The following is a 20,998-nucleotide window of genomic DNA, read 5'->3' on the forward strand; positions in this document are numbered from 1 at the left end:
GGGTGACAGCCCTGCGGTGGCACTGACCCTCTGCCCGTTGCAGGGAGAGGACATGCACCGTGGGGTCCTGGATGAGCTCTACCTGCCGCCGGAAGAGGAGCCCCCCGAGGAGCCAAGCACAGGGGGGTCTGGTGTTGTGGACCCCCAAAACAGCATCGCTTCCAGGCAGGTGCATAGATAACACCCCGAGGGGCCAGCAGGCAGGGGGTGGCAGGCTGGGGACTCACCCTTGTCCCCACACTGTCCCCAGCGGGCACCAAGAAGCCATCCCCGCCCCGGCGGAATGCCCACTGGCCCCCAGCAACCAGGAGCAGGTGACACCCTGGGGGTCCCAGGAGGATGTGGACGGGTCTCGGGAGCTGTTGGCCCAGCCCCAGAACCGCAGCCGGACGGCCAGCGAGCTCCTCCTCAGCAGGTATGGGCATGTGGGGACATGGGGCTGGGGGGGGGCAGTGGCGCCGGCTCACCCCCCTGCACCCCACAGGCGCTTGTACTTCCCTGAGCTGGAGGAGTCGGAGCAGTTTTATCAGTCCCACAACCGGTTCCTGAAGCTGCTGCTGGCCGGGTACCGCTGCGTGGCCGCCCACTCTGAGCTGCTCTGCTACTTCATCATCATCCTTAACAACATGGTCACTGCCTCCGTCATCTCCCTCTTCCTCCCCATCCTCGTCTTCCTGTGGGCCATGCTCTCCATCCCCCGGCCCAGCAAGCGCTTCTGGATGACGGCCATCATCTTCACCGAGGTGGGGACAGGAGGTGGCCAGGGAGGGGACGATGCCACCTGGCTGCCACCCGCTGACCCCCAGTGTCTCCACAGGTGATGGTGGTGGTGAAATACCTCTTCCAGTTCGGGTTCTTCCCCTGGAACAGTTATGCCATGCTGGTGCGCAACGAGGGCAAGCCCTTCTTCCCACCCCGCATCCTGGGCTTGGAGAAGAGCAACCGCTACATCAAGTACGACCTGGCTCAGCTCCTGGCGCTCTTCTTCCACCGCTCCCTGCTGCTGGTGAGCTGGGGGCTGCAGGGGCTCCTGGCGTGCTGGGGGCTCTGCTGTGCTTCCCACCCAAGGCACCTGTTGCTGGTTGGGTTCCTGGGGTGCAACAGGATGGGGAGTGGGGTGTGTGGGGTGGGGGGCATCAGGAACAGGGTGGACACCAGGAGGAGATTTTGTACATTGAGAGTGGTGAGAGCCTGGCCCAGGTTCCCAGAGAGGTGGTGGATGAACCATCCCTGGAGACATCCCAGGCCAGGCTGGACGGGGCTCTGAGCAACCTGAGCTGGTGAAGATGTCCCTGCTCATGGCAGGGGTGGCACTGGGGGAGCTGGGAACGTCCCTTCAACACAAACCATCCTGTGATTCTATGACCGTTTTTCTCCCCAGTCCTACGGGCTGTGGGACCATGAGGAGGACCCCTTCCCCAAGAAGAAGGCAGAGGTGGAGCGGACAGAGGACGAGGAGGAGGAGGAGGAGGAGAGGCGGGAGGAAGCAGCATCCCCACTGCTGCCAGGGGGTGAGGAGGGGATGGAGGTGCTGGCAGAGCCGGAGACACCAGGCACAGCTGTGGGGCCAGAGCCAGAGCGTGATACTGTGGGGCAGGAAGAGGCGGCTGAGGCCACACATCTCCGCTTCAGGAGGAAGAGAAGGCAGGGGAGGAAGCAGCTGGAGGTGGCTCTGGAGGAAGGTAAGCGATGGTTCCCATCCCTTGTACCCTGGTGAGGGGTGGGGCAGGACTTGGCCTTGCAGGACCCCGAGCTGTCACCCATGCTGTGTGTCACCCACAGGGGATGGGGAGGGAGAGGAGGAGGAGGAAGAGGAGCAGGAGGAAAAAGAGGCAAAACAGAGCCATGCTCAGAGGAAGCTGAAGGCATTTGGGCTGCAGGTCAAGCTCTTCTTCCTCACCATGTGAGTGCCCTCCGGTGGTGGTTGGGGTGCAGGATGTGGGGTGCAGCCCTGGTCACTCATCCCCTTTGTCCCCTCTGTCCTCTCCAGGGCGCAGAACATGTACCAGCCGGTGCGTGGGTTCTTCAGGGACATCCTGCACACTCAGCAGCGCGCGGCCACTGACGTCTATGCCTTCATGTTTCTGGCCGATGTGGTTGACTTCATCATCATCATCTTCGGCTTCTGGGCTTTCGGGGTGAGCAGGGGAGCTTCCTGCAGGGCTCCCACCGTGGGGTCAGGCTGGGCCATGCCCTGACCCCTCCTGCACCTCCAGAAACACTCAGCGGCCACCGACATCGCCTCCTCGCTGTCGGATGACCAAGTGCCAGAGGCGTTCCTGGTGATGCTGCTCATCCAGTTCACCACTATGGTCATCGACCGGGCGCTCTACCTCCGCAAGACTGTGCTGGGCAAGCTCATCTTCCAGGTCATCCTCGTCTTCAGCATCCATCTCTGGATGTTCTTCATCCTGCCAGCTGTCACCGAAAGGTACTGCATGATCCTAGGGTGGCAGCTTTGCTTCCCCAAGCCTAGCTGGTGGCCCAGCCTGGCCTGAGGGGTGACATCTCTACAACAATTGCTCTCTACAACTACCTGAAAAGGAGATTGTAGCAAGGAGGTTGTTGGTCTTCTTTCCCAAGTAACAAGAGACAGGATGAGAGGAAACGGCCTCAAGTTGCACCAGGGGAGGTTGAGGTTGGATCTTGGGAACAATTTCTTCCCCAGAGGGCTGTCGGGCATTGGAACAGGCTGCCCAGGGCAGTGGTGGAGTCACCATCCCTGGAGGGGCTGAACAGATGGAGATGAGATTCTCAGGGCTGTGGGTTGGTGCCGGGGCTGGGTTAATGGTTGTGCTCGATGATCTTGAGCATCTCTTCCAACCAAAATGATTCTGTGATTCTATCTGTCTCCCACAGGTTGTTCAGCCTCAACACGGTGGCCCAGCTGTGGTACTTTGTAAAGTGCATCTACTTCTCGCTCTCAGCCTACCAGATCCGCTGTGGCTACCCCACCCGCATCCTGGGCAACTTCCTCACCAAGAAATATAACCACCTCAACCTCTTCCTCTTCCAGGGGTACGGGACGGGGCCACACAGACCCCCGCCTGCCTGGGGAGTGCCATACCAGCTCCCTCTCCCTGTGTGCCCCCCAGGTTTCGCCTTGTGCCCTTCCTGGTGGAGCTGCGGGCTGTCATGGACTGGGTCTGGACGGACACCACGCTGTCCCTCTCCAACTGGATGTGTGTGGAGGACATCTACGCCAATGTCTTCATCATCAAGTGCAGCCGTGAGACGGAGAAAGTACGGCCCTGCCATGCTGTGAAAGGCCCCCCAATAAGCCCCTTGTTGCTTGAGGTCCACACAAGCCCACCTGTCACCTTGTGCCCCCTCCCAGAAATACCCCCAGCCCAAGGGGCAGAAGAAGAAGAAGATCGTGAAGTATGGCATGGGCGGTCTCATCATCCTCTTCCTCGTGGCCATCATCTGGTTCCCGTTGCTCTTCATGTCACTGGTGCGCTCTGTGGTGGGCGTCGTCAATCACCCCATAGATGTCACCGTCACCCTCAAACTGGGGGGGTATGAGGTGAGGATGCAGGGGCGTGTTGGGGTGCCCAGCCTGGATGCCAGGGTCCCCTGACTGGGTGACAGCACCCTGTTTTTCCCCCCACCAGCCACTGTTCACCACGAGTGCCCAGCAGCAATCCATCCAGCCTTTCACCCCCCATGACTACGAAGCCCTCACCCACCAGTTTGAGCGGCAACCGGTAAATCCATCCCCACAAACCCGCTCCCAGCCCCATCCTGCTGGGTGCCCCGGGGTGTCCTTGGGTGGAGGCTGAGCTGTGTCCCCCCCCGGTGGCAGGTGGCCATGCAGTTCATCACGCTGTACGGCTATGAGGACATCGTGACCGCCCGCATCGAGGGCAGCTCAGGCTCGCTCTGGAGCATCAGCCCCCCGAGCCGGGAGCAGATGCGGCGGGAGCTGCAGAACGGCTCGTCCGACATCACCATCCGCCTCACCTGGACCTTCCAGAGGTACCACCAGCCCGATGTGGGGGGGAAGCCCTGTTTGTATCCCCCCCTTGCTCAGCCTGTGCTGCCTGCAGGGACCTGGGCAAGGGGGGGACGGTGGAGCACACCTTCGACAAACACAGCACCGACCTGGAGCCTGGCGCACCTCAGCGCATGGAGCTGGCCCAGCTGCTGCAGGGCACCCGCAACACCCCCGTGTGAGTGTCCCTGGGGAGGGAAGGGGGGGCTGGATGCCGCCCATGCTTGGTGAGAGTGTGCCCCCCCTGCTTACCCCATTCTTTTGCAGGCAAGTACCCAAACTCTTCCCCAAATATATCCGCGCACCTAATGGCCCTGAAGCCCCCCCAGTCAAGCAGCTGCTGCCAGGTGGGTCACACCATGTCCTCCCCCCCAAAATAAAAGGGTGTTGGGGCACAGCTGTGGCTGTGCTGTGCCCTGATGGTGTCACTCCCTGGCAGACGGGGAGGACAGTTACCTGGATGTGGAGGTGCAGCTGAAACGGGAGCGCACGGGCCCCGGCCGAGGGGGCAATGGCGTCTTGGAGTGGTGGGTGGTGCGGCTGAAGGAAGCCCCCCCTGATGACGGCCACATCCTCCCCATGGTCATTTTCAATGATAAAGTCAGCCCCCCCAGCCTGGGTTTCTTGGCTGGTTACGGGTACGTATTGGGGGGTGAATGGGGAGGGGGGTGATAGAGACCACCCAGCTGCACCCCAAAAAGTGTGCAGGGGGGTGGGATACAGGCTCTGCCCCCCACCCCACAACCTTGCAGGATCATGGGGCTGTATGTCTCCATCGTGCTGGTGATCGGGAAGTTCGTGCGGGGTTTCTTCAGCGAGATCTCGCACTCCATCATGTTCGAGGAGCTGCCCTGCGTGGACCGGATCCTCAAGCTGTGCCAGGACATCTTCCTGGTGCGTGAGACAGGCGAGCTGGAGCTGGAGGAAGAGCTCTACGCCAAGCTCATCTTCCTCTACCGTTCCCCTGAGACCATGATCAAGTGGACGCGGGAGAAGGAATAAGGGGAAGGGACTCCAAGCCCACCCTGTGCCCCCCTTTGGGGACATCACCACCAATGCCTTAACCAGCCCCCCCCAAATCTGGGGCTGTATCCTGCCAGGGGAGGCAGAGGGAGGATGTTTTATTTCTTATGTTGCCGTCCAGCCTGCAGAGACCACGTTGTGCCTTCCTGGGGCGAGGAGCAGGAGCTGCCCCCCCACACCTGCTGGGCACCCCTTGCTGCCGGGCAAGGTGGGGGGGCAGGAGCCGGCTGGTGCCCCTCTCCGCTCCCCCCTGCTCTAGAATCAGGTTTAACTCAAAAGCAATAGCCCCCCAGCCCCAGGATGGGGGGCCCTGGGCCACAGCACCCCTTGCAGTCAAGGAGGGGAGCTGGCAGCCCTAGCTGGACTCTAGACACTTGTTGTGACTTTGGTTTTGTTTTTTTTTATTATTAATTCAAATGGTTTATTTATACAGATATCTAATAAAACAAAGCTGAGGCTTCCCCAGCTGATGTGTGGCTGGGGCAGGGGGGTGGGATGGGACTGGGGACCTGCTGCCCTGGGGGTACCAGCACCCTCCCCGCAAAGATGGGGGCTGGGGGCTCTCCTGTAACCAAAATAGGGTGTAAACACAGTTACCTGGGTGCCAGGGGATCTAGTCACCCACCATCCTTTGGGAGGGGTGACATCCTGCCCCACCAATGCCCCAGAGGGATGGAGATCTATTCTCAAGCCTCTTCAGCTCTTGCTGGGCTCCTCATCCTCCTGTGGGACCTCCAGGCTCTGCTGTTCCATTTCTGCGCTGCAAGGGACACAGTGTGGGACACAGGACACGGTGTGGAAAGAGAGACGTGGCATCAGGGGCTTTGTGGCAAGGAATGGACCCTTTTCCCCGCTACCTGCGGATCCTGCGCTGGGCCTCAGCACGCACATAGGGTGGCAGCGTGGTGAGGGGACCCTGCGAGAGAGAGGTGACACAGCTGGGGACCCCCGTCCCCAAGGAGAGCTGCCCCACCGCACACCGAAAGCCTCACCAGTTCCTTGAAGGTGAGGCGGCAGCCGTAGCATAGCAGCGGGATGAAGGCGGCTTTGCTCTCAGCCCTGCAGGGACAGGGACACTCAGCAGGGACAGTGCGGTGACCCCAGTGCCACCACAGTGTCCCACCCCCACACTCACGGTGCTGCTAGGGGGTCCTGGCAGCACCCATTCTCCTCCGGCTCCTCCATGATCAGCGTGGGCTCCAGCGCCAGCTCCTCCTCTGCAAGAGTGGGAGGACAGGGGTGTCAGTGGGGGTGCGTGGCTGCCCCCCATAACCCCCGCACCCCCCACCTGCCCCACTCACCCCCGTCGATGTCCAGGGCGCACAGGCAGAGCAGGCAGCGCTCCGACTCGCTGCTCGCCTTTGCTGGGGCCGGGCTCAGCTTCTCACCTGTCCTGCAGCCAATTTGTGGCGGTGAGCAGGTGCACCCCACTTGTCCCCCAACCCCCCCAATCACCACCCTGGGGTGTCCCTGTGCAGGGGACGCCATACCGGTAGACGGTGCTGATGGTGGCGGGATAATCCTCCTGCAGCCCCAGGAGGAACCGCTCTATCAGGCGGTGGATGCTGGGCTTCTCCCGGCGCTGGGGGAGCAAGCAGAGGCAGAATGGGGGGGTCCTGTCCCCATCATGGGGACACAGAGCTCAGGATCCCTCCACAAGGGACAGGGGATGTCCCTACCTTGGTGCGGAGGGGCGGCGCGATGACAGTGGGGACATGGAAGAAATGGTTGTAGAAGGCGATCTCCTTGGCCGTGTAGTCCCGCATGGGCCGTACCACCAGCACGTCGCCGTGGCGGTCATCCATGAAGCCCTGCGGGTACGTGGCTGCTGAGGGACCTCCCCATGGCATTACGTCACCCTCTGGGTAAGGACAGGCCACCACCAGCTTGAGGACAGGGTGCCGGAGGGCTGCTTACTGTGTCAACGGCGAGGAAGGCACCACGACCCAGCGCCAGGTTGGTGAGGAGCTTGATGGCCACACGGGTGCAGCTCTCGGCTGTCATCACCTTGGCGTAGCCCTTGGTCCGAGCTGTCTGCAGGATGAGGTGGGTCCTGGGGGACAAGGTGACATTGGCTCAGTGTCACCATGCCATGCCGGTGTCAGCGCCGGGCACGACTGTCCCCTCACCGCAGCATCTGCAGCAGCTCCTCTCTTGCCGTCGCCGTCTCCACGGCCTCAAAGAGCCGCAGCAGCTCCTGGGTGTGGGCAGGGGCGGGCAGGCGGGGGGCAGCCGGGTCCCCCACCTGGGTGCTGGGACCAGGCGGCGAAGTGCCACCATCCCTGTCCCCCTCCTGCCGCTGCTGCTGGATGAAACCCTCCACGGCCTCCTTGTAGGACGGGCCGGGCTTCCCAGACCTCCCTGGCCCGGGCCGCAAGATGGATGCGGGCAGCTCCAGCGCCTGTGGGGCAGAGGTAGACATCGGGGAGGGGTTTGGGACAGCCAGATGTGTCCCCCCACCCTGGTGTGTCCCTCCACCCTGGTGTGTCCCTCCCAACACCCCTGTACCTGCTCCAGGTGGGCCAGGTGGAAGGGGAAGCCAGTTGCTTGCAGCAGGGCCTCCATGCGGGCCAGGCTCTGCTCCCGCTGCGCCAGGCTCTGTCCCCGCACCGCTCCCTCTGTGCGGCACCGCCGGGGACATCGTGGTTAGGATGGGACACCCAGCCTGTCCCCACGGCCAGAGAGGACACCCCAGGGTGCCACAGCCATGCTGGGCTTGGTGACAGCTCCCAGCCCTGGCATGGCACAGAGGGACCCTGCCCTGGGAGCGGGGAGCAGGGCTAATTCTTACCGTCAACGTAGATGAGGCTGGGGACAAAGCGGAGCTTCTTGGCCGTCTCCCGGCTCAGCCCCTAGCAGAGGCGCAGGGTGAGGGGCTGAGTGAGCCGTAACCCCCCCAAACCTTCCCATTGCCCCCGCACTCACCTCCTGCACCTGCCGGAGCATGGCACTGGAGGCCGGGCCCCCTGACAGCGCCAGCAGCACCTGCAGGGACAGGAGGGACGGTCACTGGCCCCAGCGGTGCCTCACAGGTCACCCCCATGTCCATGTCCCCCTCCATACCTTCTCTCCGGGGAAGATGACACGGTTCTTGCCCAGCATTGCACGGAACTTGTGCACAAAGTAATCATGGAAGCAGCCGCTGTGGGGACACGGCTGTGAGCCACACCGTGTCCCACAGCCCCCAGCAACCACGTCCCCAAGCCCAACACCCCTGAGCCCCACAGCTCCAAGCCTTGATGTCCCCAAGACCCGATGTCCCTGAGAACCAATGTTCCCAAGCCACAATATTCCTGTACCCTGCTGTCCCCAAGCCACCTGTCTCCAGGCCCCAACATCCCCAAGCTCTGATGTCCCCAAGCCTTGATGTCCCAGAGACCCAATGTCACCAAGCACCAATGTCCCAAAGACCCCATGTCCCCAAGCCCTGTGTCCCCACACCCCAATGCCTCTGCACACTGTGTCCCCACACCCCGTGTCCCCACACTGCGCAGCCCCCATCCCGGTCCCTTACCGGCAGAAGGGGTCCCCGACGCGGATGATGAGGGCGGCAGAGCCCCCGCACTTCATGCAGGGTCGTGGGTGGCTGCAGGGACACGGGGGTCACCGGGGACACCGGTCGCCGACACACGCCGGGGCGATACCCGGCGCGGGGGGCCGAGATCCAGGTCCCCGGGGCAGCACCAGGAGTGCACTGGGGGGAACCGGGGACAGTGCAGGGGGCACCGCGGGTAGCACCGGGAGATACCGGGGATAGCACCGGGGTGGTGCCGCAGGTAGCAACGGGGGGTGGCAGTGGTGGCAACAGTAGAGACAGCACCAGGGGGTACCAGAGGGATAATGGGGACGGCACCACACGGCAGTTAACGGGGGGTACCGCGGGTACCGGAGGGATAGCGGGGCGGGTACCGGGGGGCTACCGCTGCGGTAGCAGGGAGGGGTTACCGAGGGCAGCACTGGGGGGGTTGGGAGGGTACCGCGGACAGCACCGGGAGCGGCCCTGGGCCCCCCCCCGGCTCCCGGCTCGGTGTCCTACCTGTGTCCCTGGCCGCGGCGCCGCGCCGGCCCCGGGCCCGCCCCGCACCCGCCACCCTCCGCCGCCTCACACATGGCGGCCGCGCTCGGCCCCGCGCCGCTCCCGATGGTGACGCGGCGGCGCGCGTCCCTACGTCACTCCCGCCCCTCCCGCGGCCGCCGCCGCCATGTTCCGGAACCTGCTGGTGGCGGCGGCGCAGCGGCCCCAGGCCCCGGGCGGGTCCCCGCGGCCGCCGCCTCCCGCCGGCCCCGCCGCCGAGGCGCTGGAGGCGCAGTTCAGCTGCCCCATCTGCCTGGAGGTTTTCCACCGCGCCGTCGGCATCGCCGGCTGCGGACACACGTGAGCCGGGGAACGGGGGCGGCGGGGACCCCCGGCCTGGCCCGACCCCCGGGGACGGACCCGCCGCGGGCACTGGGCAGCGGCCCCTCTCTTGCACCGGGGCCCCTCCGGGCCCGCTGCCCGGTCACCTCAGCCGTCACCGGGACCCCCGGCCCACCCTGCCAGCCCGGTACGGCGATCCCCAGCCCAGTACTAGGATCCCCCAGACGGGTACCGGGACCCCTGTCCCACCCTGGCCCGGTACCTGGACTCCCAGCCTGGTACTGGGACCCCCAGCCCAGTACCGGGACCCCCAAACCTGGTACCGGGACACCTGTCCCACCCTGTCAGCCCAGTACCGAGACCCTCAGTAAGGTACTGGCACCCCCAGCCTGGTACTGGGACACCTGTCCGACCTTGTCAGCCTGGTACCGGGACCCCCAGCCCAGTACCAGGACCCTGATTCCACCCTGTCAGCCCAGTACCAGGAACCTGATTCCACCCTGTCAGCCCAGTACCAGGACCCCCAGCCTGGTACTGGGACCCCCAGCCTGGTACCGGGACCTTGCTCCCACCCTGCCAGTCTGGTACCAGGACCCCGTATTTTTCCCTCTCCCTTTAGCCCAGTACCGAGAACCTGGCACCAGCTCCCATTCCCCAGCGTGGTCCTGGGGCTGCTCCCCCCATGGGTGCTGTGACCCCGGTACCCGGGTTAAAACTACAGGGAGCTGGTCCCCTGCTCCTGCCAGTGTTGCGGTGACACCTTGTCCCGCATTCATGGTCAGTTTTTGGGACACTTTGGTCTCTGTTGAGGCTGTGGCTTTGCTTGGTGCCCCAACCTGGTCTTGCTCTTCCCCCTGCACCCCCCCAGCTCATCTGGGGCTGGGGGCACCTCATGGGGGTGATGCCAGGGAGCTGGGCAAGGGGCACCCCTCCATTCAACAGCAGTGGTTGAGCAGCGTTTCCTTCCCCTGTTCTGGGTGGGCAGGAGAAGGGGACAGGGACATGGTGACAATCGACTTTGTGGGGGCCAAACTGCTTTACGCCCTTCCCTGGGGGAACCATCTTGCACTTCCCCTCTGCTGCTTTGACTTCTCATCCGCGCTCCCGCGGGCATGAGGACCTGACAGGTGCTGAGCCGGGCTCTGACATGCTCATCGGCTTTATCCCCATGTGGCCTGGGTGCTCAGCACCATTTTTTATTTGGCTCAGCTCACATCCACTCTCGGCCACGGGTCTCAGAGGAGCAGCCTGTCCAGGGAGATCCTTTGGGTTGTGGGCTGTGCCTGCCCTCCCCGCAGCCTCTCCCACACTCCCAGTTCTGTCCAGTTCTCCCAGGGGGGCTGCTGGGCCGCTTGACGCTGCTCTCTGTGTCCCCAGGTTTTGCGGGGAGTGCCTGCAGCCATGCCTGCAAGTGCCATCACCGCTCTGCCCGCTCTGCCGCATGCCTTTCGACCCCAAGAAGGTGGAGAAGGCATCCAGCGTGGAGAAGCAGCTCGCGTCCTACAAAGCTCCCTGCAGAGGCTGCAGCAAGAAGGTAAAGCTGGCAGGGGTGCGCTGGCTGTCCCCGTCCCATGCGGGCACGGCATCGTTTGGCTGCCAGTCTCGCAGCTGCAGTCACTTGCTGTCAGTGGTTCGATCTGTGGGATCCCCTGTTTGATGGGTCCCCAACTGCACCTGTGAGGTGTGGTGTCCCCTGCATGCCTTTGGCAGCAGACTGGAGCTATAGTTTGACAGTGGGGACCTTCAAAAGCAGGCTGAGGTGTTCCTGCCACACGGGAGAGGCTGAGACAAACCATCTCTGATGCTGCTCCTAACCGGGGGGAGGATTTAGGTCTTGCTTAAGGTGCTGTGATCCCAACAGCCACAGGGGACCTGAACTGGCAACGTGGCCAGGCCCTGGGTCTGGGACGCTTCAGGGACCAGCTATAAATTCATGATGTGTCTCCACTGATGCATTTTCTGGCTCCCGTTAACTTTGGGAATCTTCTTGTAACTCCCTGGTTGTGGCCCAGGAAGGATCCCGTGTAGTATCGGGGCAGTTTGGGGTTTCCATTGGCCAACAGTTCCTCTTTTGCAAAGAAAAACAGTGTTGGTGCTGCAGTGTGGCTTGTGCGTGACCTCTGGGGACACATACAGCGAGCGTGCAGCCCCAAATCTCTGTCCTGCAAGGAAGGATGGGCTGCTGCAGTGTTTCCATGCTGACGTGGGTCTGTCCTGCACAAACCAATGTTCGCTCTGACGTCGGTTGACCAAAACTGCTCTCCCGGGCTGTAGGGAAAAGTGTCACGGCCTCCAGGAATGTTTCTTCTCTCATTCTCCAGGTGACCCTCGCCAAGATGCGCTCTCATGTCTCATCCTGCGCAAAGGTGCAGGAGCAGATGGCCAACTGCCCCAAGTTTGTTCCCGTTGTCCCCACGTCCCAACCAATCCCCAGGTACTACTGCATGTCGGGCAGGGAAACGCGTCCCTTCTTGCTGACTGCACTGGCACTTACAAGCCTTAACATCCAAGCATGTGTTCTGTTTTCCCCTGGGTAATCACAGGGGGAAATATCAGTCCCCCCGTCACTTCCCAGGGGATCTGAGCTCGTCCTTGTTCTCTTTAGCAACATTCCCAATCGCTCGACATTCGTGTGCCCGTACTGCGGCGCCCGGAACCTGGACCAGCAGGAGCTGGTGAAGCACTGCATGGAGAACCACCGCAATGACCCCAACAAAGTGGTGAGCTGGGACGGGCTGGTTTTGTGCAGGGTAACTAACTCCTGAAAATCCAAATACACCGGAGCTGATGCATCCAAAGCCACCAGCACGCAGAACTGCTGCTGCGCATGAAGTACAGCTGTTTCCAGATGTTTGATTTAAATCTCATTTGATTTAAGTCTCGTTAAATCTAGTTTGATTTAAATCTCGTTGACCAGACGCTCTCTGGAATGAGCTGACTCCATCCCCCTGTGCCTGTGACCTGCCTGGTGTGGAATTTCCTCTCCCCATCCCTGCTGGGTTGACAGAGATGGTGAATTTCCAGCTCTGGCACCATCTCAGACATGAGGAAGAAATTGTTTCCCCTGAGGGTGGTGAGAGCCTGGCCCAGGTTGGCCAGAGAGGTGGTGGATGAACCATCCCTGGAGACATCCCAGGCCAGGCTGGACGGGGCTCTGAGCAACCTGAGCTGGTGAAGATGTCCCTGCTCATGGCAGGGGGGGCACTGGGGGAGCTGGGAACATCCCTTCAACCCAAACCATCTGTGATTCTGTGATCTCAGAGGTGCTTGTGCACATGTAAGTTATCACCAGGTTAAAGCAGCTGTGCCACGTGCCAGAGGCTCCGTGCACCAAGGGATCTTCTTGGAAGGGGGTGAGAACCTCCGTATTTAGCACATCCCTGTCTGTGAGAGAAAGGGGACCCCCACTCACCTCTCCCTCATGTTGTGGCTGCACCAGCCCCCCCAGGGGATGTGGTGGCACAAGGGTCTGTGGCCACAAGTCACGATTCCCCTTTGAGTCACGATTCCCCTTCGAGTCAAGACTCCCCTTCGTCCCTGCCCTCCGCAGGTGTGCCCAGTCTGCTCAGCCATGCCCTGGGGGGACCCCAGCTACAAAAGCGCCAACTTTCTCCAGCACCTTCTCCACCGGCACAAGTTCTCCTATGACACGTTTGTGGTGAGTACGGCCCCGAGCTGAAACAGAATCATCTTCCCCACATCCCACACCCAGTAGCCGGGAGATGAAAGTGGCTCTTCTCACCCTGCTTTTAGCCCCTCGGGAGGGGAATGGGATGGATCCTCCTTTGGGCTTTTGGGAGACACCCCAAAAGTTGATTTATTCAGGCAATAAGCTCCAAGCAGACTTTATTCTAGCCAGAATTGTTTAACAAAGAAAATCAACTAGAAATGTGTTTAGCCAAAGTTATTCAGCACTTTGACAAGGGAGGCACATGGCACATGTGTAGCCCCACTTAGGAGACCCCCTGTGGGTGTGGGGCTGGGCCCAGGCAGTGTTCAAGCTGGTTGTCATTGGACACACCAGGAAAAAAAGAAGAGGAAAATGTTAGTGCTTTATGTGAAGATGGCTTCTTTCCTCTGCATGCTCCATTAAAGTCTTCCCCTGAGGAATTTTAACAAAAAAGCTTTTTTCTTTGAGGCTTCACACGTCATGGGAGGGGAGCAGCCGGGGTTTGGGGGGTCTGGCTGCTGCGTGGGGGTATCCATGACCCCCCTTGGGGAGCTGCTGACCCCTCCTGTGTGGGGGTGAGGGGTTGATTGCCCAGCCCTGGACCCAGGGACCTGGGGAGGCTTTGTCCACATCCTGCTCTTATTGCAGAGCCATTTGGTGTCGGGGCAAGGGACCCACAGCTATTTTATGGACAGATATTTCCAGTTGAGGGAGCGGTTGCTGTGTCGCGTAAACCCAAAGTGGAGCGGTGGAGAAGCCTCTGTTCTTGCCCTTTGGCTGCAGCTTCTCTGTGGGAACGTTTCGCCCCGACCAGTCTTAAGAGCAGAGCTGTTGTTGGCAGGAGAGGGACCATGGGCACAAAGAACACCCCAAAATGTGCGTTCCGGGGACCTGTTTGCCAGAGGAGCTGGACACTTGCAGCCTTGCTGGCTCAATGAGCAGGATGTTCAATGGGGCCTGTGTGGCCCAACTGTCCTGACCATCCTTCTCTGTTTCTAGGACTATAACATTGACGAGGAGGCGGCGTTGCAGGCTGCCCTGGCGCTGTCGCTCTCTGAGAACTGAGGGTGACCGCGGAGCATCCGTTTGGACCCCCCTCGCCGCACCGTCTCCTTTTGCACACTTGGCCTTCCCGCTGGGGAGACACGGAGCTTGTCACCCCCCTGGACACCTGCTGCCGCCTCCCGTCCCTCTCCTCTCGGGGCAAATCCCACCTTGTTGAAGAAGGTGGAGACTCTTGAGCGTCGCGCTGGACCGGTGAGCGAGCAGAGACGTCTGCTGCTGGGAGGAGAGAGGAGTCAGCGCCAGAAGGATCATTCCTCAGTTAGATGTTTCATATCCGTATACGGAGTATATACCTGTATCCAGATCTATTTATTATTAGATGCTTTTTGGCACCATTTTGTCTTCACGCTCTCTGTTGCGGTTAAATAATAGGTACGTAAAACTATGATGCATTTTGTGCAGAAATGCCCTAGTTTGAAAATGCAGTCGTCTGCCTCCTTTTTGAAAAGGAAGAAAACAACACGGAGCAACTTTTTTTAAACTCTTCAAGGCTTTTTCCAGAGACATCGGTCTGTCCCATGCCTTGTGCTGCAGGCAGGAGCTGCCTCTTTTGCCACACTGAATCCTGGGGTGAAACATTGCCCTTGCGTTCCTTGTGATGGCAGAAGGTTCGGAGGAGTCCGCAGGGATGGCGTCCGGTGAACCCCTCACATTCCTCGTTTTGTACTGGCTCTTGTGATACTGAGTTCTTGCATTTTTCTACATTAATTGGCGTGACGCCTTTTCCACATTTTATAGAGCAGCAACAGAAGCTGTTACTCTTCATGCTGCAATATATGTCACCGGGGACAAGAGTATTTTTATGGAACATTATTAAGAAAGTATATTTTTAAACAAACAAACAAACAAACATGCTGTGGATTTGAAATCAGGTGGGAGGCAGGAGCCGGACCCCCACGGGACTCTGCGGGGGACAGGAGAAGCACGCGAGCGTCCCCTTCAGTTTTTTCTGGGCTGTTCCCTCCCCTCCTCATCGTGTTTCTCTGCAGGCGGGTGCTGATGCAGGAGAGGCCAGGTCAGAGCAGCGTCTCGTCGGGTGCTGAGCAGGGCATGGTTGAGCTTTTGATGGCTTAACCCTCGCGGGCAGGGCTCCCTGGACACGGCCGCAGGCAGGACGTAATCCCAAGTGCTGGTTGTCTGTCTGCAAGCGAGCAGGCAGGTCGGTTGTGCCACGCTGGAGCTGTGCGCGGAGCAGCCAGGTCATGTCTGGTGATGGGCGCGCAGGGGGAACGTCTCCCCACGCATGATCTCATCCCTGACTCTGAGCATCTTGTCCCCCTGAAATAGGGGTCTGCATCCCCCTTTCCCAGGTCTCTCGCTGGGAGTAGGGCACACCTGGGCAGATGTTGATCCAAGGGATGCTCCACAGTGTCCTGGTGACTGTCCCCTCTGATCCCCCGCAGGGCTTTGCAGAGAAGGGGTGTGGGACAGCCCATCCCTCCGCGTGTCCCTGCTCGGGAAGTGCCGTTTTGGGGTTTATCCGAGCCTTGGCTCTCGCTCCAGCTCTGTTCTAGCAATACTGTCTTGTTTCTTACTTTGCTCTCAATAGTGCTGGGTGTTTTGGGGGCTGTGGGCTCCCCGTGCCGCTGGCAGCTCTGCGAGGAGCAGGCAGAGGGCAGGGAAAGGCTGGAGCTGCTCTGCTCCCCTCCCTCCAGCCAGGCTGGCAAGGAAGAATGGGGTCGTCCCTTACCTGCACGGTCATCCTGGCACCTTCCCAGCCTGGGGGACATCCCTGGTGGGACAGGGAGCGCTGGCATCTCCCAAAAGGGACCCAGGAGGGTTTCCCAGCCCTGTGCTCAGCTGGGACTCTTGAGTCCCAGAGCAGCTCTGGCTTGTAGGGAGCTCCCTGCCTCTGAGACAGCACTATTAACCTCTCTGTCTCCTTCTTCCTCCTCTTCCTCCTCCTTTTTGCCCTGCAACGCCAGAGCAGGGGCAGTGAGAGCTGCTTTTGTAAAGCACTTTAAGGCCCGGGATGTGAGGGCTGCCGGCCGCGCTCGTCAGTGTGTTACCCGCCACTTTTTGCATAACTAGAACTTTTAATGAGACGTACTGTTTTTTGAAGAAGAATAAAATCAATGAGGTATTTGTAGCAAACCATTTTTCTCAATAAAGGCAGTTTCATCCACGGGCAGCTTCCCTGTGTGGTCTCTGCCCCCCATCCTGCCTTATATGGGCTGCTCCTTCTCCAAACATAGGACTCATCTTTACAGCTTTGTGCCAGACTCATTAACTCCTGTTAATGGTGCTGCCGTGGGGTTTGGCAATGCCATTTCATCACCTCGGCCCTCGGCCCTGCCTCGGGTGCTGGCCAGGGGACCACAGCGGGTGTCCCTTGGGGTGTCCTGGCTCCGAGCCCCTGCGAGGCCGTTGGGGTTCCTCAGGGACACAGGCTGCATCTGTGTCCCCCTCCCTGGGGCAGCCACTGGTGTCCCCTCAAAGGGGTCCAGGGGTCCACCCTTGTCCTGGTGCTGGCCTGTCACCTCTGGTTTAACCCCAGCCCACAACTAGGACCACGCAGCCACTCACTTAATCGCTGGTGGGATGGGGAGGAGACTCAGGGAAAAATAAGGTAAAACCCATGGGGTGGGATAAAAACAGTTTAACAGAACAGGCAAGGAAGTTATAACAATAATAACAAAAGAATATACAGAGCGAGGGATATGTGATGCAATCGCTCACCAACCTGGAAACTGATGCCCAGCCCGCTCCCAAGCAGCAGGCACCAACACCAGTCCTGTATGGCTGATCCTGGGGAAAATAACCGTGCAGTGGTTGTTGTTATTATTATTATTATCATCATCATCAAACAGCCGATGCTGGAAAAAGAGTAAATACAAAAGGCCAGTTCCAGCTACAGACAGAGCATGAGGTGAACGGTCCAGCCTGGCCATGGGTGTCGGTGCTGTCCTGTTGTGCTTCCTCCCAGCTTCCATGTGCACCTGCAGCTGGAAAGTGGAAAAACTGTCCGCGGTTTCCCTGGCAATAGCCAGGATATTGGCGTGTCCTTGCGCTCGTCTCATTCCGACCGCAAAACGCAGCCTTGCTACTGGGAAAAAAAACCAAAACAACTCCACTGGAGCACTGAGGTGGTGCTGGGGTAACTGGAAGCACTGGTGCATTGGGAAAACTGGGGTTTCTGAGGGCACAGGGAGCACTGGGGTAACACTGGAGCGCTGGGGGTGTTGGGAACAGGGCACTGCCGAAGCACTGGGAGCACTGGTAAGGACTGCGAGAGCCCGGACTCCGGGCTCGGCACAACAGCGCATGCGCAACTCCTGCCCGACTCCAAGATGGCAGCCTCGCAAGCCCGTCCCAGCGCCGGCAGGGGCGGGGCAGGGCGGGGCCCCTCTGTGGTCCGATCGCTGCCATTGGACACCGTGGGCCGGGTGCTGCTGCGCCGACCAATGGCGAGGCGGCAGCTTGCCACAGGTGACGGCCACTTGCATGGCGCGGGGGCGGGGCTTGAGGCTGCTCGCACTTTGCCGGGAGCCCCGGGAGTGGCGGCAGCAGCGCGATGGCGGAGGAGCGGGCGCTCGCCATGGTCACCTGCACGGCCCCGGTCAACATCGCTGTCATCAAGTACTGTGAGTCCCGGCGGCCCGCGGGCGGGTGGCGGCGGCTCTCCCGGCGGCCGGGACGCTCCCTCGGTGCTGCGGGACCCCCGGGCGCAGGCGCAGGGCCAGGCGGGGCGGAGACCCCCGGAACGGGGTGTGGGGACGGGGCTTGGACCTGCCCGGGGTGGGAACGGGCAGAGATGCCGTGAGGGCCGTGCCAAGCTGTGCCATGCTAAAACAAAATGTCACAGAATCAGAGAATCGTTTTAGTTGGAAAGGGCCTTTGAGATCGAGTCCAACCATAACCCAGCCCCCGGACTGACCCACGTCCCTGAGAACCTCATCGCTGCTCTCTCCAACCCTCCAGGGATGGTGACTCCGCCGCTGCCCGGGGCAGCCTGTTCCAATGCCCAACAGCCCTTTTTTGGGGAGAAATTGTTCCCAAGATCCAACATCAACCTCCCCTGGCACAACTTGATGCCTTTTACTCTTGTCCTGTCACTTGTTCCTTGGGAACCAACACCCTCCTCAACCACCCTGGGCACAAATACTGAAAATATTGATTATAGCTGCAGTAGCTCAGCTTATTCGTAAACAAAATGAGCGCTTCAGATACCCAACACCTCTGACGAGCTGTGGCGTGCTGTGCCGAGCAGTGCCGTACGAAGCCATGCCATGCCGTGTTCTCTCTCTCACAGGGGGCAAGCGTGACAATGACCTGATCCTGCCCATCAACTCCTCCCTGAGTGTGACGCTGCACCAGGACCAGGTTGGTGTGGGGTCAAGGTCAGGGTCAGGCCCCTCTGCCCCACTCCTGCCCCCCCCCAGCCCTCCATACTCACCCCAACTCTCCCCACAGCTGAAGACCACCACCACAGCTGCCGCCAGCCGGGACTTCACGGAGGACCGGCTGTGGCTGAATGGGGAGGAGGCTGACATGGGGCACCCCCGGCTGCAGGCCTGCCTGCGGGAGGGTGAGTGTCCCCCCCCATGGGCACCCCCCAGGACTGGGAGGGTTGTCCCCCGTACCAAACCCGCACCTGTTCCCCCACAGTGCAGCGCCTGGCCCGCAAGCGCCGAGGCGGCAGCGCCGAGGACGTGGGCCCGCTCAGCCTCTCCTACAAAGTCCACATTGCCACCGAGAACAACTTTCCCACCGCTGCTGGTTTGGCGTCCTCCGCCGCCGGCTACGCCTGCCTGGGTGGGTGAGCGGGGACGTGGGGGGGTGGTGGTGATGGGGTGTCCCCCCTTGACCCCGTGCCGTCCCTGCAGTGTCGGCGCTGGCGCGGCTGTACGGCGTGGAGGGCGAGCTGTCGGAGGTGGCGCGGCGCGGCTCGGGCAGCGCCTGCCGCAGCATGCTCGGGGGCTTCGTGCAGTGGCAGCGGGGCGAGCGGCCAGACGGCAGGGACAGCCTGGCCCTGCAAGTGGCCCCTGAAACGCACTGGCCGGAGCTCAGGGTCCTCGTCATGGTGGTGAGGGGGCTGGAGGATATGGCTGTACCTGCTGGCTGGGTGGGGTTTGGGGGGATGGTGCAGGGGGTTTGTGTCCCACTGTCTGTGCTCCCCCCAGGTCAGCGGGGAGAAGAAGCCGGTGGGCAGCACGGCAGGGATGCAGACCAGCGTGGACACCAGCCCCTTGCTGAAGGTATGGTGCAGGGTTTGGGGTCCCATTTCCCTTAGTTGGGGACTTCTCTTCATGCCGGGGGACTGCGCCTGCAATGCCACTCAAGCAAAGCCCAAAGGCTCATGGTGCCGTGAGTGTCCTTGAATGGGGGTGACCGTGACCCTCTGGCTGCGGCAGCATCGAGCAGAGGTGGTGGTACCGGAGCGCCTGGAGCTGATGATGCGGCACATCCGTGAGCGGGACTTCGAGGGCTTCGGGCAGCTCACCATGAAGGACAGCAACCAATTCCACGCCACCTGCCTTGACACCTTCCCCCCCATCTTCTACCTCAATGACACCTCGCGGCACATCATCGCCCTGGCGCACCGCTTCAATGCCCACCATGGCCGCACCAAGGTACCGGCCGGCCCCGCGCAGCTCCCGCTTTGCTGTGGTCCCCAACCAGGTCACTGTGTCCCCTCCACATTCCACCACAGGTTGCCTACACCTTCGACGCCGGCCCCAACGCCGTCATCTTCACGCTGGCCGACACTGTGGCTGAGTTTGTGGAGGTGGTGAAACGCAGCTTCCCCCCCGCCACCAACGGGGACCAGTAAGGACGATGGCATCTCTTATTTGGGGGGGAACGGGGTGGCTGGGGGTGGCTGGGGACTGAGTGCTTGGCCATGCTGCAGGTTCCTGCGGGGACTGCCTGTGGGCTCAGCCTCACTGCCGGAGGAGCTGCTGGCGGCTGTTGTGACGGAGCCGGTGCCAGGGGCCATTCGGTACATCCTGCACACCCAGGTAGGGGAGCTATGGGGAGACGTGTGGCAGGGAGGCCCCATCAGTGTCCCCAGGGGGTGTGTGGGACCCCATCCCCAGGGGTGTGCATGGACCCCCATCCCTGTCCCCATCCCCAGGGTGGGTACCTGAGACCCTGTTCCAGTCCCCAGGGGTATGCAGGACCCTGTCACCATCCCTGGGGGGTTTGTAGGACCCTATCCCTGACCCAGGGATGTTCATGGCCTCCCATCCCTGGTGGGGTCTGTGGGACACCATCACTGTCCCCAGGGGTGTGCAGGACCCCGTCCCTAGACGTATTCCCACTGCCATGACCCATGGGGTGGCCTTTTGGTGTCTGGGGAGCCCAGAGCTGTCCCACAGCCCCCAGTGGGGGGTCCCTGGTGCCCCTAACCCTCTCTGCTGTCCCCCAGCCCGGCCCCGGTCCCCAGCTCCTGGATGACCCCAGCCAGCACCTCCTGGGAGCGGATGGGCTGCCCCGCTGCAGCGCCTGAGCTCCGGGGACATCGCCACGGACATCGCCAGGGACAGCTGTGATGTACCGGGGGGCTCTGCCAGTGCCACCTGGAGGGCTTGGGGTGCTGAGTCTGGCTCGGTGCTAAGTTGTCCCCAGTCCTGGGGTGGGTTGTGACCCCTCCAGGGCTGGTTTTTACTCTTTTGTAAGGAAATAGAGGTTTTCTGGCTGCAGTGCTGTTTTGAGGTGTCTGGGCTCTGTGGGTGGTGTTGGGGGGGCGAGTGGGCAGTGCTGGCTGCAGGGTGGGGGGCAGGGGACAGCTGTGCATGGCTCTGCTGGGGCTGATCCTGTCGCCTGTCACCCCAGATGTACCTGCTGGGACCGATCCTGTCCCACATCACTCCAGACACCCCTGTCCTCCTGCACAGCCCCTGTCCCCTCTGGAGATGCTTGTGTCCCCTATCCCCTCAGTTGTCCT

General features: G+C 61.3%; 4 protein-coding genes across 6 annotated transcripts in view; 3 read left to right on the top strand and 1 right to left on the bottom strand.

Annotated features, from left to right (window-relative positions):
- Nucleotides 1-5,482, top strand: part of PIEZO1 (piezo type mechanosensitive ion channel component 1 (Er blood group)) — a 25,210-nt gene extending 19,728 nt beyond the window's left edge. Inside the window, exons 35-51 of the mRNA XM_082062871.1 lie at nucleotides 44-165; nucleotides 251-415; nucleotides 485-743; nucleotides 818-1,006; nucleotides 1,382-1,682; nucleotides 1,783-1,903; nucleotides 1,991-2,138; nucleotides 2,217-2,431; nucleotides 2,860-3,018; nucleotides 3,096-3,243; nucleotides 3,338-3,526; nucleotides 3,615-3,707; nucleotides 3,806-3,978; nucleotides 4,050-4,172; nucleotides 4,262-4,341; nucleotides 4,434-4,632; nucleotides 4,747-5,482. Coding sequence (XP_081918997.1) covers nucleotides 44-165; nucleotides 251-415; nucleotides 485-743; nucleotides 818-1,006; nucleotides 1,382-1,682; nucleotides 1,783-1,903; nucleotides 1,991-2,138; nucleotides 2,217-2,431; nucleotides 2,860-3,018; nucleotides 3,096-3,243; nucleotides 3,338-3,526; nucleotides 3,615-3,707; nucleotides 3,806-3,978; nucleotides 4,050-4,172; nucleotides 4,262-4,341; nucleotides 4,434-4,632; nucleotides 4,747-4,996 — 2,934 coding nt within the window. The 3' untranslated portion in view covers nucleotides 4,997-5,482. The remainder of the gene's footprint in view (nucleotides 1-43; nucleotides 166-250; nucleotides 416-484; nucleotides 744-817; nucleotides 1,007-1,381; nucleotides 1,683-1,782; nucleotides 1,904-1,990; nucleotides 2,139-2,216; nucleotides 2,432-2,859; nucleotides 3,019-3,095; nucleotides 3,244-3,337; nucleotides 3,527-3,614; nucleotides 3,708-3,805; nucleotides 3,979-4,049; nucleotides 4,173-4,261; nucleotides 4,342-4,433; nucleotides 4,633-4,746) is intronic.
- CTU2 (cytosolic thiouridylase subunit 2) lies at nucleotides 5,402-9,182 on the bottom strand. Of its 2 annotated transcripts, none has more exons than XM_082062873.1 (15): nucleotides 9,054-9,182; nucleotides 8,532-8,603; nucleotides 8,081-8,159; nucleotides 7,943-8,002; nucleotides 7,809-7,869; nucleotides 7,526-7,635; nucleotides 7,147-7,418; nucleotides 6,935-7,070; nucleotides 6,697-6,828; nucleotides 6,508-6,599; nucleotides 6,319-6,410; nucleotides 6,153-6,234; nucleotides 6,010-6,076; nucleotides 5,875-5,933; nucleotides 5,402-5,772 (listed from the first exon to the last, which is right to left on the bottom strand). In XM_082062873.1, the coding sequence occupies exons 1-15, from the start codon at nucleotides 9,125-9,127 to the stop codon at nucleotides 5,733-5,735; spliced, it is 1,428 nt and encodes a 475-aa protein (XP_081918999.1). In that variant the 5' UTR covers nucleotides 9,128-9,182; the 3' UTR covers nucleotides 5,402-5,732. The 2 variants fall into 2 exon arrangements, with proteins under 2 accessions (XP_081918999.1, XP_081918998.1); XM_082062872.1 differs by having other exon boundaries at nucleotides 5,402-5,777; nucleotides 9,054-9,181.
- A 20-nt stretch (nucleotides 9,183-9,202) lies between these two features.
- On the top strand, nucleotides 9,203-16,234 carry RNF166 (ring finger protein 166). Of its 2 annotated transcripts, none has more exons than XM_082062874.1 (6): nucleotides 9,203-9,392; nucleotides 10,752-10,908; nucleotides 11,696-11,808; nucleotides 11,980-12,094; nucleotides 12,925-13,032; nucleotides 14,044-16,234. In XM_082062874.1, exons 1-6 carry the CDS (start codon nucleotides 9,220-9,222, stop codon nucleotides 14,107-14,109), a joined length of 732 nt encoding a protein of 243 aa, XP_081919000.1. In that variant the 5' UTR covers nucleotides 9,203-9,219; the 3' UTR covers nucleotides 14,110-16,234. The 2 variants fall into 2 exon arrangements, with proteins under 2 accessions (XP_081919000.1, XP_081919001.1); XM_082062875.1 differs by having other exon boundaries at nucleotides 9,209-9,561.
- Nucleotides 16,235-17,548: 1,314 nt separating this feature from the next.
- On the top strand, nucleotides 17,549-20,753 carry MVD (mevalonate diphosphate decarboxylase). The gene is made up of 10 exons (XM_082062650.1): nucleotides 17,549-17,693; nucleotides 18,362-18,432; nucleotides 18,523-18,637; nucleotides 18,718-18,864; nucleotides 18,936-19,135; nucleotides 19,233-19,307; nucleotides 19,464-19,682; nucleotides 19,763-19,878; nucleotides 19,961-20,069; nucleotides 20,480-20,753. The coding sequence occupies exons 1-10, from the start codon at nucleotides 17,624-17,626 to the stop codon at nucleotides 20,558-20,560; spliced, it is 1,203 nt and encodes a 400-aa protein (XP_081918776.1). The 5' UTR covers nucleotides 17,549-17,623; the 3' UTR covers nucleotides 20,561-20,753.
- Nucleotides 20,754-20,998: the final 245 nt, after the last annotated feature.

This window comes from Streptopelia decaocto (assembly GCF_964273445.1).
Source record: "Streptopelia decaocto genome assembly, chromosome: 11".
Taxonomy (NCBI): domain Eukaryota; kingdom Metazoa; phylum Chordata; class Aves; order Columbiformes; family Columbidae; genus Streptopelia; species Streptopelia decaocto.

What these genes read in the sequence shown, in the direction of transcription:
- CTU2 (XM_082062872.1), bottom strand. Translation starts at nt 9,127, where the DNA reads ATGTGTGAGGCGGCGGAGGGTGGCGGGTGCGGGGCGGGCCCGGGGCCG. An exon ending in CAGGACCCCCTAGCAGCACC is followed by an intron (nt 6,077 to 6,152) that starts GTGAGTGTGGGG and finishes CTGTCCCTGCAG; the next exon opens with GGCTGAGAGCAAAGCCGCCT. An exon ending in GCCCAGCGCAGGATCCGCAG is followed by an intron (nt 5,778 to 5,874) that starts GTAGCGGGGAAA and finishes TGTCCCTTGCAG; the next exon opens with CGCAGAAATGGAACAGCAGA.
- RNF166 (XM_082062874.1), top strand. Translation starts at nt 9,220, where the DNA reads ATGTTCCGGAACCTGCTGGTGGCGGCGGCGCAGCGGCCCCAGGCCCCG. An exon ending in GCAGAGGCTGCAGCAAGAAG is followed by an intron (nt 10,909 to 11,695) that starts GTAAAGCTGGCA and finishes CTCATTCTCCAG; the next exon opens with GTGACCCTCGCCAAGATGCG. An exon ending in GCAATGACCCCAACAAAGTG is followed by an intron (nt 12,095 to 12,924) that starts GTGAGCTGGGAC and finishes TGCCCTCCGCAG; the next exon opens with GTGTGCCCAGTCTGCTCAGC.
- MVD (XM_082062650.1), top strand. Translation starts at nt 17,624, where the DNA reads ATGGCGGAGGAGCGGGCGCTCGCCATGGTCACCTGCACGGCCCCGGTC. An exon ending in CATCGCTGTCATCAAGTACT is followed by an intron (nt 17,694 to 18,361) that starts GTGAGTCCCGGC and finishes TCTCTCTCACAG; the next exon opens with GGGGCAAGCGTGACAATGAC. An exon ending in TCAGGGTCCTCGTCATGGTG is followed by an intron (nt 19,136 to 19,232) that starts GTGAGGGGGCTG and finishes TGCTCCCCCCAG; the next exon opens with GTCAGCGGGGAGAAGAAGCC.